This window comes from Drosophila sulfurigaster, chromosome 3 (assembly GCF_023558435.1).
Source record: "Drosophila sulfurigaster albostrigata strain 15112-1811.04 chromosome 3, ASM2355843v2, whole genome shotgun sequence".
Lineage (NCBI taxonomy): Eukaryota > Metazoa > Arthropoda > Insecta > Diptera > Drosophilidae > Drosophila > Drosophila sulfurigaster.
In genome coordinates, this window is record NC_084883.1 from 18,336,126 (window position 1) to 18,349,520 (window position 13,395).

The 13,395-nt window shown below is 41.9% G+C and overlaps 7 protein-coding genes across 11 annotated transcripts; 3 read left to right on the forward strand and 4 right to left on the reverse strand.

Annotated features, from left to right (window-relative positions):
- Positions 1-138: 138 nt before the first annotated feature.
- Positions 139-2,124, forward strand: LOC133844708 (COP9 signalosome complex subunit 1b). Its single transcript, XM_062278808.1, has 2 exons — positions 139-299; positions 369-2,124. The coding sequence occupies exons 1-2, from the start codon at positions 267-269 to the stop codon at positions 1,938-1,940; spliced, it is 1,605 nt and encodes a 534-aa protein (XP_062134792.1). The 5' UTR covers positions 139-266; the 3' UTR covers positions 1,941-2,124.
- A 165-nt stretch (positions 2,125-2,289) lies between these two features.
- LOC133844711 (corepressor interacting with RBPJ 1) lies at positions 2,290-3,777 on the reverse strand. Its single transcript, XM_062278811.1, has 2 exons — positions 3,562-3,777; positions 2,290-3,482 (listed from the first exon to the last, which is right to left on the reverse strand). Exons 1-2 carry the CDS (start codon positions 3,631-3,633, stop codon positions 2,394-2,396), a joined length of 1,161 nt encoding a protein of 386 aa, XP_062134795.1. The 5' UTR covers positions 3,634-3,777; the 3' UTR covers positions 2,290-2,393.
- A 45-nt stretch (positions 3,778-3,822) lies between these two features.
- On the forward strand, positions 3,823-4,650 carry LOC133844712 (gametocyte-specific factor 1 homolog). The gene is made up of 2 exons (XM_062278812.1): positions 3,823-4,109; positions 4,173-4,650. Exons 1-2 carry the CDS (start codon positions 3,933-3,935, stop codon positions 4,545-4,547), a joined length of 552 nt encoding a protein of 183 aa, XP_062134796.1. The 5' UTR covers positions 3,823-3,932; the 3' UTR covers positions 4,548-4,650.
- On the reverse strand, positions 4,568-5,257 carry LOC133844716 (gametocyte-specific factor 1 homolog). The gene is made up of 2 exons (XM_062278819.1): positions 4,985-5,257; positions 4,568-4,928 (listed from the first exon to the last, which is right to left on the reverse strand). The coding sequence occupies exons 1-2, from the start codon at positions 5,162-5,164 to the stop codon at positions 4,668-4,670; spliced, it is 441 nt and encodes a 146-aa protein (XP_062134803.1). The 5' UTR covers positions 5,165-5,257; the 3' UTR covers positions 4,568-4,667.
- A 622-nt stretch (positions 5,258-5,879) lies between these two features.
- LOC133844715 (large ribosomal subunit protein uL24) lies at positions 5,880-6,973 on the reverse strand. Of its 2 annotated transcripts, none has more exons than XM_062278817.1 (2): positions 6,821-6,973; positions 5,880-6,559 (listed from the first exon to the last, which is right to left on the reverse strand). In XM_062278817.1, the coding sequence occupies exon 2, from the start codon at positions 6,539-6,541 to the stop codon at positions 6,092-6,094; it is 450 nt and encodes a 149-aa protein (XP_062134801.1). In that variant the 5' UTR covers positions 6,542-6,559; positions 6,821-6,973; the 3' UTR covers positions 5,880-6,091. The 2 variants fall into 2 exon arrangements, with proteins under 2 accessions (XP_062134801.1, XP_062134802.1); XM_062278818.1 differs by having other exon boundaries at positions 5,880-6,562; positions 6,821-6,937.
- Positions 6,974-7,486: 513 nt separating this feature from the next.
- On the forward strand, positions 7,487-11,926 carry LOC133844710 (short/branched chain specific acyl-CoA dehydrogenase, mitochondrial). The gene is made up of 4 exons (XM_062278810.1): positions 7,487-7,662; positions 7,753-7,861; positions 10,551-11,029; positions 11,095-11,926. The coding sequence occupies exons 1-4, from the start codon at positions 7,627-7,629 to the stop codon at positions 11,716-11,718; spliced, it is 1,248 nt and encodes a 415-aa protein (XP_062134794.1). The 5' UTR covers positions 7,487-7,626; the 3' UTR covers positions 11,719-11,926.
- Positions 10,868-13,182, reverse strand: LOC133844713 (ninjurin-B). Of its 4 annotated transcripts, none has more exons than XM_062278816.1 (4): positions 12,931-13,182; positions 12,351-12,828; positions 12,127-12,281; positions 10,868-12,074 (listed from the first exon to the last, which is right to left on the reverse strand). In XM_062278816.1, the coding sequence occupies exons 2-4, from the start codon at positions 12,577-12,579 to the stop codon at positions 11,940-11,942; spliced, it is 519 nt and encodes a 172-aa protein (XP_062134800.1). In that variant the 5' UTR covers positions 12,580-12,828; positions 12,931-13,182; the 3' UTR covers positions 10,868-11,939. The 4 variants fall into 4 exon arrangements, with proteins under 4 accessions (XP_062134800.1, XP_062134799.1, XP_062134798.1 ...); XM_062278815.1 differs by having other exon boundaries at positions 12,917-13,182; XM_062278814.1 differs by having other exon boundaries at positions 12,913-13,182.
- Between the last annotated feature and the right edge of the window lie 213 nt (positions 13,183-13,395).

Below are 13,395 nucleotides of genomic sequence, written 5' to 3' on the forward strand. Positions count from 1 at the left end.
AATAATAAAAGATAAAACAATAAAAAATAAAAATTTTGTACACCATTTCACATAGTGCTCTTGCTTATTGGCGCCCTAATCTTTGAGATGATAAACAATGCATCGATAACATAAATATCCGGTTAAGAATTGATACATCAACAATGTATTGTATATCGTATATCGATAACAACCAACACTCGATATAGCTCAACAAAAAAATCGGCAAAATCAAAGCAGCTTAATAATTTTTTGCAAATTACGCTTGCTCTCCAAAACGTAGCAAGATGCCAGTGCTGCCCATGCCGCCGCTTTTGCAGGTAAGTAATTAATTAATTAGTTGGTCGCAAATGTTGCCCCATACTTGCATTCTTTTGTTTCTTTCGTAGAATGCCGTCGAGCCAATGCAAGTTGATGCGCCACCAAACGAAGACAATGAAAACAATGAGGAGCTTCAAATTGTGGTGGAGAATCCCACCATAGACTTGGAAGTGTATGCTAATCAATACACGGGTATTGCTCGTCTCGATCGTTTGATTTACGTTGCCGACGTGTGTCCACTGTTCGCCCTGGAAGCACTTAAAATGGCCATCACCTATGTTCAGTCCACATACAACGTTAAAGTCTATCAAATGCTGCATAAGCGACTCAGCGATTTGCAGGCAGCCAATGGCGCCGGCAACGCTGCTGCTGCAGCTGCAGGAGCCGTTGGAGGTGAACAGGCAGCCGCTGCCGCCGCAGCAGCAGCTGCTGTTGCAGTTGCCGCTCTGCCGGATATTGCTGCTCAACCGGCTGCTGCCGCTGCTGCTGCGGCTCAGGGCAATAGTGCTGGTGGCGAGAAGGATGCCTTTGCCTACGACGCCGTCTGGGTGGACACAAAGGTGAAGAAGGCCGCACTCAAACTGGAGAAACTCGATTCTGATCTAAAGAACTATAAATCGAATTCGATAAAGGAGAGCATTCGACGTGGTCACGATGATTTGGCTGATCACTACTTGAGCTGTGGTGATTTAACCAATGCCCTGAAGTGTTATTCACGTGCTCGCGATTATTGCACAAGTGGCAAGCATGTGGTCAATATGTGTCTGAATGTCATCAAAGTGTCCATCTACTTAAAGAACTGGGCGCATGTGATGAGCTACATCTCCAAGGCGGAGAGCACACCCGACTTTTCCGAAGGCTCGAAGGAGGCCAATGCCCAGGTGCACACTAGACTGGAGTGCGCCGCCGGTTTGGCGGAATTACAGCAAAAGAAATACAAAGCGGCAGCCAAGCATTTTTTGTCTGCCAATTTTGATCATTGCGATTTCCCCGAAATGATCTCCACCAGCAACGTGGCCGTCTATGGCGGCCTCTGTGCTTTGGCCACGTTTGATCGACAGGAACTGAAACGTTTGGTCATTGCATCCACATCGTTCAAGCTGTTTTTGGAGCTGGAACCACAGTTGCGTGACATTATCTTCAAGTTCTACGAAAGCAAATATGCCAATTGCCTCACACTGCTGGACGAGATTCGCGACAATCTGCTGGTGGACATGTACATAGCTCCACACGTCAGCACACTCTACACCAAGATACGCAATCGTGCGCTCATCCAATACTTTAGTCCTTATATGTCGGCGGATATGCACAAAATGGCCATCGCCTTCAATTCAACGGTGGGCGATTTGGAAAACGAGGTGATGCAACTGATACTGGATGGACAGATTCAAGCGCGCATCGACTCGCACAACAAGATACTCTACGCCAAGGAGGCGGATCAGCGCAACAGCACGTTCGAGCGTGCCCTGTTGATGGGCAAACAGTATCAACGCCACACACGTATGCTAATCCTGCGAGCCGCCATGCTCAAGAGTCACATACACGTGAAGAGCGTTTCGCGCGACACCGGCAGCAATCATGGCGCGGAGCTCTGTGTGTCCGCCGGCTCCAGCACCACCACGCCTCTGGCTCGCATTTAAAGGCAAAACTATATGCAACTTTTACTATTATCTGTGGCAAAACATTCGATACACCATATGGGAGAGGGGAGAAGCCCCAATAGCCAATAATGTATCTATCGAAAAGTTTTCCTCCCTCTTTTCTGCGAATTTCATTCATTTGTGCGGCAAAATAAAGTCTTATAGCGAAGCTAATTAATTGTAACTGACTTTTATTTTTCTGTTCTGGAATAAGGAATACAACTAATAATCTTTTCGTAAAACCTGCAAAATTTCTCTAATGTAACCTTCGATTTATAAAATTAAAAATTGCAAGTGTGACATTCAGAATTTGGGTCTTACTACTTATTAAAATATAAACTATCCAGAATGCAGATAAAAGACAATATTGTCAGATTTAATTTAAAAACTTTAAAATGTTATATTGGCGGGTTTTTACCGGTTTGATTATAAAAATGTAAATGCTTCTTAACACTAGCGCCTATCGCGCTCCCGACGCTCTCGGTCCCGACGATTATCTGGACTGCGGGAACGCTGACGTCTTTCTCGGGAACGTCGCTCCTCTCTGTGATGACTGCGTGATCTGTCACGATGTCCATTGCTGCGATGGTTGTCCCTGCTACGTTTGTGGGTATCCTCAGCGGCCTTCGAGTCATTGCGTCGGCTGATACGATTTTCTCTCTGGTGGCTGCGGGAGCGAGATCTCTCTCGATTGGTTTTTTGACGATTGGACGCTTCGTTCTCGGAGTCAGAAGATGAGGACGATGATGAAGAAGAGGAGGTATCGCTTCTGCTCTCTGTAGATCTTTTGCTTTTCTTCTTTTTGACGTCCTTACTGTCCCTCTTTTTGGTCTTCTTTTTATTTGGTTTCGAGGACTTTTTCTCGCCCTTGCGTTTCATGCGCTCAATCTTCTCCAGTTTCTTCAGCAGCTTCAGTTTCTGCTTCTTACTCAGTGACTTGAGAAACAGCAATTCAGGATTCTGTTGACGGGCCGCATGTGTTGCCTCCTCGTCTTCCTCATCGCTGGGCACCAGCTGATGCCGCTGCTGCACGTCTTTGATACTCTGCAGTTCCTGAGCAGACTTTTTCATCATCAATCCGTCCTCTTTCATTTGCTCTTCGAGCACATTCTTCGACATAATATCGTTGGCCTCTGATTCCGAGTGTAGTTTACGTGCCTCGCTCATCGATATGCTGTACATGGTACACTCCTTGTCCGTGTTGATATGTCCCCACTTGTGGCACTTAAGACAACGCACATTGCGCACTTGGATGCCAAAGGGTTGATCTCGGATCTCCGTGTCGCCTTTGCAATAGGATTCACGGGGTGCATTGTACTTGCGCTGCCATTCGAATTTGTACTCCGGTTCGTTGTCGTCCTTTTCACGCTCCTTGCGAACGCCTGGCGGCGGTTCGTACATAAAATTGACGCTCAACTTGTCCTTGCTATCCTTGCTGAGCATTGCCTTGTTCTCGTGCAGATTCTGTTCCTTTTCGTACTGTGTGCGCAGCTCCTCCTGCTTCTTTTTGTACGCCTCCGCTTGCTGCTCGGCCATCCATACCTAAAACAACGAAATACAATACGTAAAAACGTTAATTATGAGAGTGCAAAACATAAACGTTTAAGTGAATGTCACTTACCCGCTTCAGGTTGTCTCTGGACGCAGGGTGGAAGAATTTCTTACACATGTAGTTGTTGAAACCCTTGCCCATCTTGTTGATTTGTTTATTGCTTTAGTCTGAGTCTATAAAACTTAAAAACTACAATTTATTGTTTTCCTTCTAGCTGTAAATATTTGTCAATGAATTGTCTATTTCAATGTGGCCACTTGCTAGATTCAGAAATATACTACTTGACTTTAAAAATATACTGATTTTCTAAATAGAACAACTTTTTAAAGCCAGTGCGACCATTTACTCCATAATATCGCATTACGCTTTTTGTTGACATTCAAGTTGCGAAACCACACGTTTATTATTAAAAGCTAATTTGCATAAAAACCGATTTCAAAATGTCTGATATGGATCCAAACGATATGGTGTATTGTCCCTACGACAAAGCCCATAAAATGCTGCGCAAAAAACTGCAGCAACACATTATCAAATGCCGCGAATATTTTAAAGATGAGATCGAACTAATGGTGTGTCCCTTTAACAAGGCGCATTTAATACCCGAACCAGAATTTTTTGTAAGTCGCAATTTAAAAGTCAATGGAAATGAAGCACTAAATACTGACTTTTATTTTATGCAGCAACACACAAAAACTTGCGACGATCGCAAAATTATTGCGCACTATCAGCACAATGCGCCCGCCGAACTCGTTGAAGACACGAAGCATGAGAAAATCGAAACTGAAGAGAATTGGGACGACGATGATGTGCCCGACTACGATCCTGAAGCATACGCTTCCAATGCAAATGTGCTCCGGTCAGCAAAGGGAATATTTCCAGCTCAGCGCAAAGCTTTTGTAAAAGAGGAGCGTAAACGATTATTGGAAGAGCAAAGCGATGATGATACTGCCAACGACAATATAAATTTACCTCAAGCAATGCCAATTCCCACAAGAATCACAACATCAGCATCGAGTCGATCAGCACCATACAAGCTTTCAAATCGACAGCGCTAAATAATAAGATGAAAATGTAATCAAGGATAAATCCAACATTAAAGAATGAGGGATGTTGTTTATTTTAAAGCATAATTAAAGTAAATTCAAATTACATAGTCAATTTTTGAGTAGGCAAATTTACTTCTTATTAGCTAATCGACGACGTTCGCTCTCCCGAAACTCCTTTCGTGCTGCCTTTGAATGTCCTTGTAGCGTGCGTATTATAGCATTCTCTTCGCAATAGACGCTTGGGTCATAAGCTTCTACGGGGGGCTCATCATCCCAGTTCTCATCGCACTCTACCAACACTGGCTTTACTGATTGTTGACCGTTGCCGTTGTCGGATCGAACTGTTGATGCCCTCAACCAATTAGCCTCTGGGCACTCCTTCTGGTGCTCCTGATGAAAACATGCGTCAAAGTCCACAATATTATAAATGCTTTTTATTTACTTACAGCAAAATCTTTCCGTTTAATATGGTGCGTGGTATTACACGGGCAAATGGTCCATTCTTCTGATATTCCCAAATTACGACTGCATTTTATTAAATGTTTTGCCAGACGTCCCTTGAGCACCCGGTGAGCTTTGTCGTAAGGACAGGTCACAAAGTCATTAAATGAATTTGATTCAGCCATGCTTAAATATTTTTTCGAATGTTGTACGAAGAAATTGTCAAGCAATGGCGGCAGTTTTTGACTCAATAAACAAAACGGTAATGTAACAGTGTGACCGCTAGCTTTGTAAAAAAAAATATTTCTCAGTTACTAGACTAGGCACAAATTGCTTAGTGATGATACACAATGAAATTGTGTAATGGCCCTTTACGCAAGTTTTATTGGGGAAATATATTGAAAATACTTTTGGTATATTTATTCGGCCCCGATTCAGGTTTCTGCTTGTCGCTACAAACCATAGATGGCGCTGCTAGTGTAATAAAACTACTGCACGTTTAGGACATTTGATTTAACCAATTGAATATGCTTTAAGAACTTTAAGTAAAATATAAAGTCACATTCTTTGCTACAAATAAAGCTAGCCAACGATTTAAGCTAATGGCAAATAACTCCGCCATATAATCCATAACTCTACCCTTTAACAGTTAAAGTACATGAGGTTTTTGTTAAGTGCATATTTGAATTAGATCCATGTACTTCACTTGAATCATTTACGTTGAAAAAGCAATAGGAATAGACTTAGTTGCTAAAGATGTTCAGAACTAAACAATTAAAAAAGCACACTATTATTATTACTTTTCTAATAAAACTGCTAATATCACGATCAGCATCAATCATTGATTGAATTCACCATTGGCAATATAGCGCTAGCCAAACGAATAACACAAAAACAGAATTTAAATTTACAATTTTTTTTGGGAAAATGTAACTCTTTTTTATTATAAAAGAATTGCGAGATTTTCTCACTTCACACTTTTTTGTTTTCTCATTACACTAAGCGTCACGGTAAAAACTGTAAACAGAGACGTTGGCATTGAATGTTGTTTTTGTTGTTGTTTGCTGCTGCAGTTACTGTTTATCATTGTTATTGTTGCTGCTGCAAAGCTTTTACGCGGTCTCCATGGGCTGGGCAGCGGTCTCCTCGGTGTATTTGCCCTTGTCCTTGCCCAGAGCAGCCAAACGTCCCTTGCTGCGACGCTCCAGAATGGCCTTGCGATCCTTGTCGAGCTTGAGCTTAACAATCAACACCTTGCTGGGATGGATGCCCACATAGACGTTGGTGCCATTGGCGTTCTCACGCTGGATCTTCTCGACGTAGACGACGAACTTCTTGCGGTAGGCCTGGACGACTTTGCCGACCTGGTTGCCTTTGTAGTGGCCACGGATCACCTGAACCTCATCGTCACGACGAATGGGCATCGAGCGCACGTTGTACTTCTGACGCAGCTCCTTGGACAGAGGGGCGGACATCAGACGACGGCGGATGTGTGAGGGAGCCTGGAAGTGACGCTTGCGGTTCTTCCTGCGGGACGATGACACGAACTGGTTCAATTTCATTTTGAATGGGCGTGCGGGCTGCTGTCGATTAAACAATTCCAATCATTAGCAATATTCATACATATATTGACATATTATGGGTCAGTGCAATTTGCTCTCGCTCCGTTTCATTTGTTTATTTTTGCGTTTGCATTTCTTCTAGATAAACTTTAAAACACTGCGCAATTTCACTTAAATCGTGTGTGCCACAATTTGCGCTATACATCTTGATTAACAACACCGCAAAATAAACAATGATTGCAGAACAAATGCGAAATTATATTGAACATGGAAACTTACACCAAACTACCGTCGTAAAAACAACGAAAAGAAAGAATTTTGACAGCTGCGACCGGCGGAAGTGTCAAAATCGGCGACTCAAAATGGTACTTGTGCGCTTTACAGCACTGACGCAAAAACCATATGTTGCTCAAAAGTTGAGCAGCTGTTACAATTGACATTGATTTAAAATTATATGATTAGTAAAGCTGTAGAAAAATGCATGTCAATGGGCTTTTCAGTTGCATATTTTGAAAATAAATGTTAAGTGATACAAAACAGAACAAAAATGAAGTAATAGTCTAATGGAGTTGACCTAAAAATACTGAAACAATATTCGAACAATTATTAGTGACGCCATTTATGTGTCTTACAGTTTTTATTGTTTTTAATTTATGCCATAATAATATTAAAAATTTTTATTTAAGTGAATTGTTTTTTATTCGTTTTAAACAGACAACAACTTATTATATTTTGAACTAAACTAAAAAACAGTGATGGAAAATGGTATTCGGCTTCAGGTGGTTGTTTTTGTTGGATGCGATCACAAATGTGTTGAGTAATTTTATTTACCACGTTTTGCCGCAATATACACCACATTTGCTGTGGTGAGTTTCTGTGATCAGAGCTTTTGAAATCTTGATTTTCTTCTTGCGGATCGCTCACTGAAATCAACTACTGGAGTCTAATTGGAAATTAGTTGCGCGTTCGTAGTCAACTGCTGCTGTTGTGCCTGTTGCTGTTTGTGGGCAGAGTTCTAAATTACTGTTCAGTCCTAGTCTCATTGATTGATTCTTTGCATTACATACATATTATCTCTACACACAATGATGAACAACCTGAAGAAGCTGCCCATGCGTATGGTAGGAACAACAACAACACAATTGCCACACCTCTTTTGTTCCCACAGTTCTTTAATTGGAATATCACAATTCTTTCAATGCTTTTTATAGCTGGCCAATGCAGCACGTCAGCAAAGTGCTGCCATGTCCTCCTCTGCCACCGGCTTGCCTCCTCCATTGACTTACCTCACCGACGATGAGAAAATGATGAAGGAGACGGGTAAGTCCTTTTGACCACAAAATTTTTACTTACACAAGTCGTGTATCCTTTGCTAGGCAGCCTTTTAAAGTGAGCCCATTAATTTAGATAAGTTTTTTTTTTTTTTTTTTGTATAGACAACTTCAGGTCTCAGTTTGTGTTACGTAATTTAAACATCGCATGTTGACTTGTTGTTGTTACTGTCGGCGTATTTATTATTATGATATGCCATTATTACTTGGACATTTTTGGACAACAAATGCTTGATGCAGTTTTATAAATTGTGTTTTTATTTTCTAGCTAGCAATGCTACTGTGTGCGTGTGTGTGTGGGAATGTGTGCTGATAAAAACTGTACATGCTTTGTTTGGTTGTTGTCTCAATGGCCAGAGGGAAGGAGGCGTGGCGATGAGCTGCCAGATAAGCATATTTAGTTGGTGATAGTGGAAAATCTGGTGAAAACCTCAAAGTTCTGTAGTGGAAAACTACATACATATATATTTTTATATACTTAATTTGTTTCATATGTAGATATGTATGTGTATATATCTGCGTAATTTTGCATGTATTGCGTTTTTTATGCCATCTAAGAGCAGTGTTGCCATTTAAATTCAATTGATCAATTTGCACAGCAAAGCAATGCAAATTATATAATTTAAATCTGTAAATCGCAGCGACACCTTCAAGGATATTTATATCCTCGTACAAATACTGTAGTCAAAAGCAAAATCTGCTAAAAGCTATAGTCAAAGGATAAAGCAGGATGTCATGAAATTCACATTCTCAATATACTTTTACAGATATATAAACATATGTACATATATTATATACAAATCTACATACATACATATGTATATGTATGTAGACATACTTTTTTTGACAACGTGGCAACTTCAAGGTCTGGGTCAAATATTTATCATTGGCTTTATATAATTTCCTTTAAAATGCATATTTTCCATTATTAACATTTCAAATAGAGTAATTCACATTAAAGTGCTCTGCTCACATTTTTCACGCAATTGCGTTTTTACCAAAAACAAAATAAACCAAATAATATCTGATGTTAGGGTGGTAGGAGGGTGAGTGGCGCACACGTGTGCTAAAAATAGCTTTTGTCCGCAGCCGCAACTTTGCTGCTGCTTCGGCTTCTGCTGCTGCTTTTGCCGAAGACGATGGGCGAGCGTCGCTGGCGGTGAGCGCTAAAGCGCTGCGCACAAAACTCAAAGCTCGTTTTAGTTGCGCGTGGGAAAGTTTATGTGTTGTAAAGTGTGCTCGAGTTCAAATCAATCTGGGGATGAAGAAAAGAAAGAAATGGCAATAGTGAAAAATAGGGAAGGGGGAGGAATAGAAGCAGCTTTTTCAAATTTTCCAGACTAAAATATCCTGTCGTTTATCGTGTCACGAGTCAGTCAGCTGTTCAGTTGCCAATTTGTATGAACTCCACAGCGTTACACTTGTGATAGAGTAAATATGCGGCTGTTCCACGCCCCCGCTCACCTGTGTCTACTGTTCTAGTGGGCGCGCCGAGCAATGGTGTGCGTGGTTCTTGGTCGCGTAACTCGCCTAGAGAGTTGAGCCAGTGGATTGGGGAGGAGTAAAATCCTACTCAAAATTCCTTCCGCTGATTCTTAGTTGGAGAGTTGACACTTTTTTCGCTTTTACTTTTTTTTTACGATTAGAAGAGATCAGAAAGGGCGTTCAAGGTGCGGCCTGTGGTTGACCGGCTGTTCGGATTCTACTTATCAATTGTGTTGCGTAACGTTATATTTATTGCATGCAAATTGTTCAAGTGCTTTGAGCTCGAACTAAACGGGTTTTTAATGAGGCTGTAAATCGTTCTCAGATTGCACTTTGCAAATGGGAAAATTGAAAAACTAAAAAACTCACTGCCATAAAATATAAATATAATGAAACAAATATGAAGCATAAAATGTGCCTGAACTAAAAGTACAGTTGCCTACAGAAGGTATGTTTAGTCGGCTTTTAAAAATTCGATAGAAGTGGTAACTTAGACTCTAGAGGCTAGAATCTGCTGTCTGCTGGCCACGTCAGGACGACAGCTGCGCATAAATACACGCTACTGAAATGCAACGTTGCAACTAAAAAATGTTTAGAAATGCTATTAATTACTCATCATTTTTTACGGTGATTGCAAAAGTCGTTCACAATATGCAAAAATATCATTTGGAGCTCAAAGTGGGCGTGTGCCTGACGTCGTCATAGTCGTCAGTTGCTGTCTTTCCGAGCAAAACAAAGAAAAGTGCTTAAAAAAAGATCAATAAAAAATAATAATGCACACACTCACACCTAGAGATTGTCATACGTTTTTCGTACATACCAAACGAGAGAAAGAGAGAGAGAGAGATAGAGTGGAGAGTGAGAGAACAGGGCAAGTGGGAGAGCGACACACGAGTTGAGAGCAAGCGGCTTTATTGATAAAGTGGATACACGCGTATGCTCACACACATGCTAACTACACACACATTCATATATATTCACTACACACATACATATGTATAGAAGCACAGCAAAGAGATAAATAACAATGTGGGGGACCAGTTTGATAACGACTTTAAAAGCTTATTGTAAAGCTTTTTAAAAGCTAACATCAAATGATCATAATAACGGCTGGTTTTGAAAAAAGCTTAATGGCACAACTTTTTTCGTAAAAAATTCCTAAGCTTTTTTCTTTTTGCTTTTCATTTTTTTAGTGGCCAAATTGGCCCAGGAACAGATTCAGCCTTTGGTCAAGAAAATGGACTTTGAACACAAGTTCGACCCCTCTGTGGTGAAGGCTGTGTTCGAGAATGGTCTGATGGGCATTGAGATCGACACTGAGCTGGGCGGCAGTGGCTGCAACTTCATGACCAACATCATTGTGGTTGAGGAGCTTTCCAAGATCGATCCAGCTGTTGCTGCCTTTGTGGATATTCACAACACGCTGGTCAACTCGCTGATGATCAAGTTTGGCACCAAGGAACAGAAGGAAAAATATCTGCCCAAATTGGCTCAGGAATATGCTGGCAGCTTTGCATTGACGGAACCTGGCGCAGGTTCTGACGCCTTCTCCCTGAAGACTGTGGCCAAGAAGGATGGCAACCACTATGTCATCAATGGCACCAAGATGTGGATCTCCAACTCAGATGTCGCTGGTGTTTTCTTGGTCTTTGCCAATGCTAAGCCAGAAGATGTAAGTCTAATGGGATAACAGGATTGTATTCAGAACGTATTTTAATTTTATTTATGGCTGTTTAGGGCTATCGTGGCATCACCACCTTCATTGTGGATCGCGAGACTCCCGGTCTGATTGTGAACAAGCCCGAGGACAAGCTGGGTATCCGTGCCTCTGGTACCTGCATGCTCACCTTCGACAATGTCCGCGTCCCTGAGGAGAATATCCTGGGCACCTTTGGACATGGTTACAAGTATGCCGCCGGCTTCCTGAACGAAGGCCGCATTGGCATCGGCGCCCAGATGGTGGGTCTGGCCCAAGGTACCTTTGATGCCACCATTCCCTATCTGCTGGAACGTAAGCAGTTCGGCGATGCCATCTACAACTTCCAGTCTATGCAGCACCAGATCGCCACGATCGCCACCGAGATTGAGGCGGCTCGTCTGCTCACCTACAACGCTGCTCGCCTGCAGGAGGCTGGTGTGCCCTTCCTCAAGGAGGCGGCCATGGCCAAGTTCTATGCCTCCGAGGTGGCTCAGCGTGCCGCCACCAAGTGCATTGACTGGATGGGCGGTGTCGGCTTCACCCGCGACTTCCCCCAGGAGAAATACTATCGTGATGCCAAGATCGGCGCCATCTATGAGGGCACCACCAACATGCAGTTGAGCACCATTGCCAAGTGCATCAAGAAGGAGTTCTCTGGTTAAGCTAATACCTTATCCTTAAGTCTATATTACAAAGCTGAGATATCGTACGTCAGATACGTCAAGTGCATTTACCAGGCCTGGCCAACGATTAATCTGTGATCGTGAATTGTTCATCAATATGCGTCCGTTGATCGTTGCCAACGCATTTTCATCGATTTTTTCTGTTATATATTGTATTAAATACAATTAAATTTTTAATAATATAAAAGCATGGTTTTAGTCTAATTGGAATGTCCATCGGTTGTGGTAAAGGCAGCCAGGAGCACATTAATCACAGTGACAAGGAATACACCCATTATAAGCACTTCATTGGTTCTCACATAGTGACGACTTTGGCGACAATGTTTCAGACGACGCTATAGGATGAACGTTTAGTTTAGATTGCAAGCTGAAGATTCTTGAACTCACCTTGAAGATTAGAACAATGCCCACGAGAACCTGCAGCACGAGGGAGAGTATAACGAGAGCCAGACTGTAGTAGTATGTGGAAGCTTCGTGATTGTAGGTGATTAAGAAGCGCAGCTGATTCGCATTGGCCGAGAGCAAAGCTATATCCATTAAACCTAAAAGCTCCCTCAGATAATTATATAATACTACCCATAACTAAATACAACAACAGCTGCTTGACTTACCCTCGGCAACATTTTTACTCGACGCATAGTTGTTGCCCCCAGAGAGTTCGCTAGGACTCTTCTTGCCTTTGGTTTGTGCTGTTACTGTCACCTCGTCAAGTCGTATTGCCTGTTGCTCATCCACTGTAGCTTCGGAGTTGCAACATTGTCCCGCCACGGTGCTAGCAAAGCTGCCCTCGGAACTGAGGGTTTCCTCCACTTCCATGACCACTTCATTGGTGCTGCCCATTTTAGCTCAACTGTTCGCATTAATTATACAATAACTACTACTGGACATTTTACACAATAACAAAGCTCTGCTTTAATGTGCCATTTGTAAACATTCATTGAAAGCTGCGGTCTGTTCTTGTTGTGGTTGATCCACTGATAAAAGACCCATGACACTGACCCCACTGTGCGAGAATTCCACTTGCTCAAAATGGTGTCACACTCGAGACCCACACCACTTGGGTTCGTGTCCACGCTACGAATAGACCGCCTGAAAGTGTGCTACGTATTATTATCTGTGTCCAAAGTAAACATGCAAAACACACAACATCAAAATAGCTAGCGGCTCACATACATACATACAAACACCCACGCCTTGTGTATCTAGGAGATACTCTTGCTGACTTGGCGCCAGTTTGGCTCGCACAGCAGATTCGCTGTCTTGCCAATTTGCGCCCAGCTTCGTGGCTCAAAAAGTCAGTTGTTTAAGGGCCGCAAACGGCCTGTCGTAAAAGGTTGCCTCTAGAATACTGTAGACTAACTACAGTACCAATCACATTGAATTTTTTATGAGTCAAGTTGGAACAAGTTTAAAATCAGGCCAACGATTCCACAAAATGTCAACGAAAACACAACAGCTGTCAAAAAGGACACATACATAACAAAACTACATAGACTGTTCCAGCAAGCGCTTTAGGGCGAGAGGTGCTCGTAAATAAAGCAAATTGATTAATGAAACAAATATAATATAAAATCTATTATCATAAGGGGTAGAAAATGGTATGGAAAATATGGATGAAAAATTTTATAAAAAAATAAATATATATAATAAATTTAA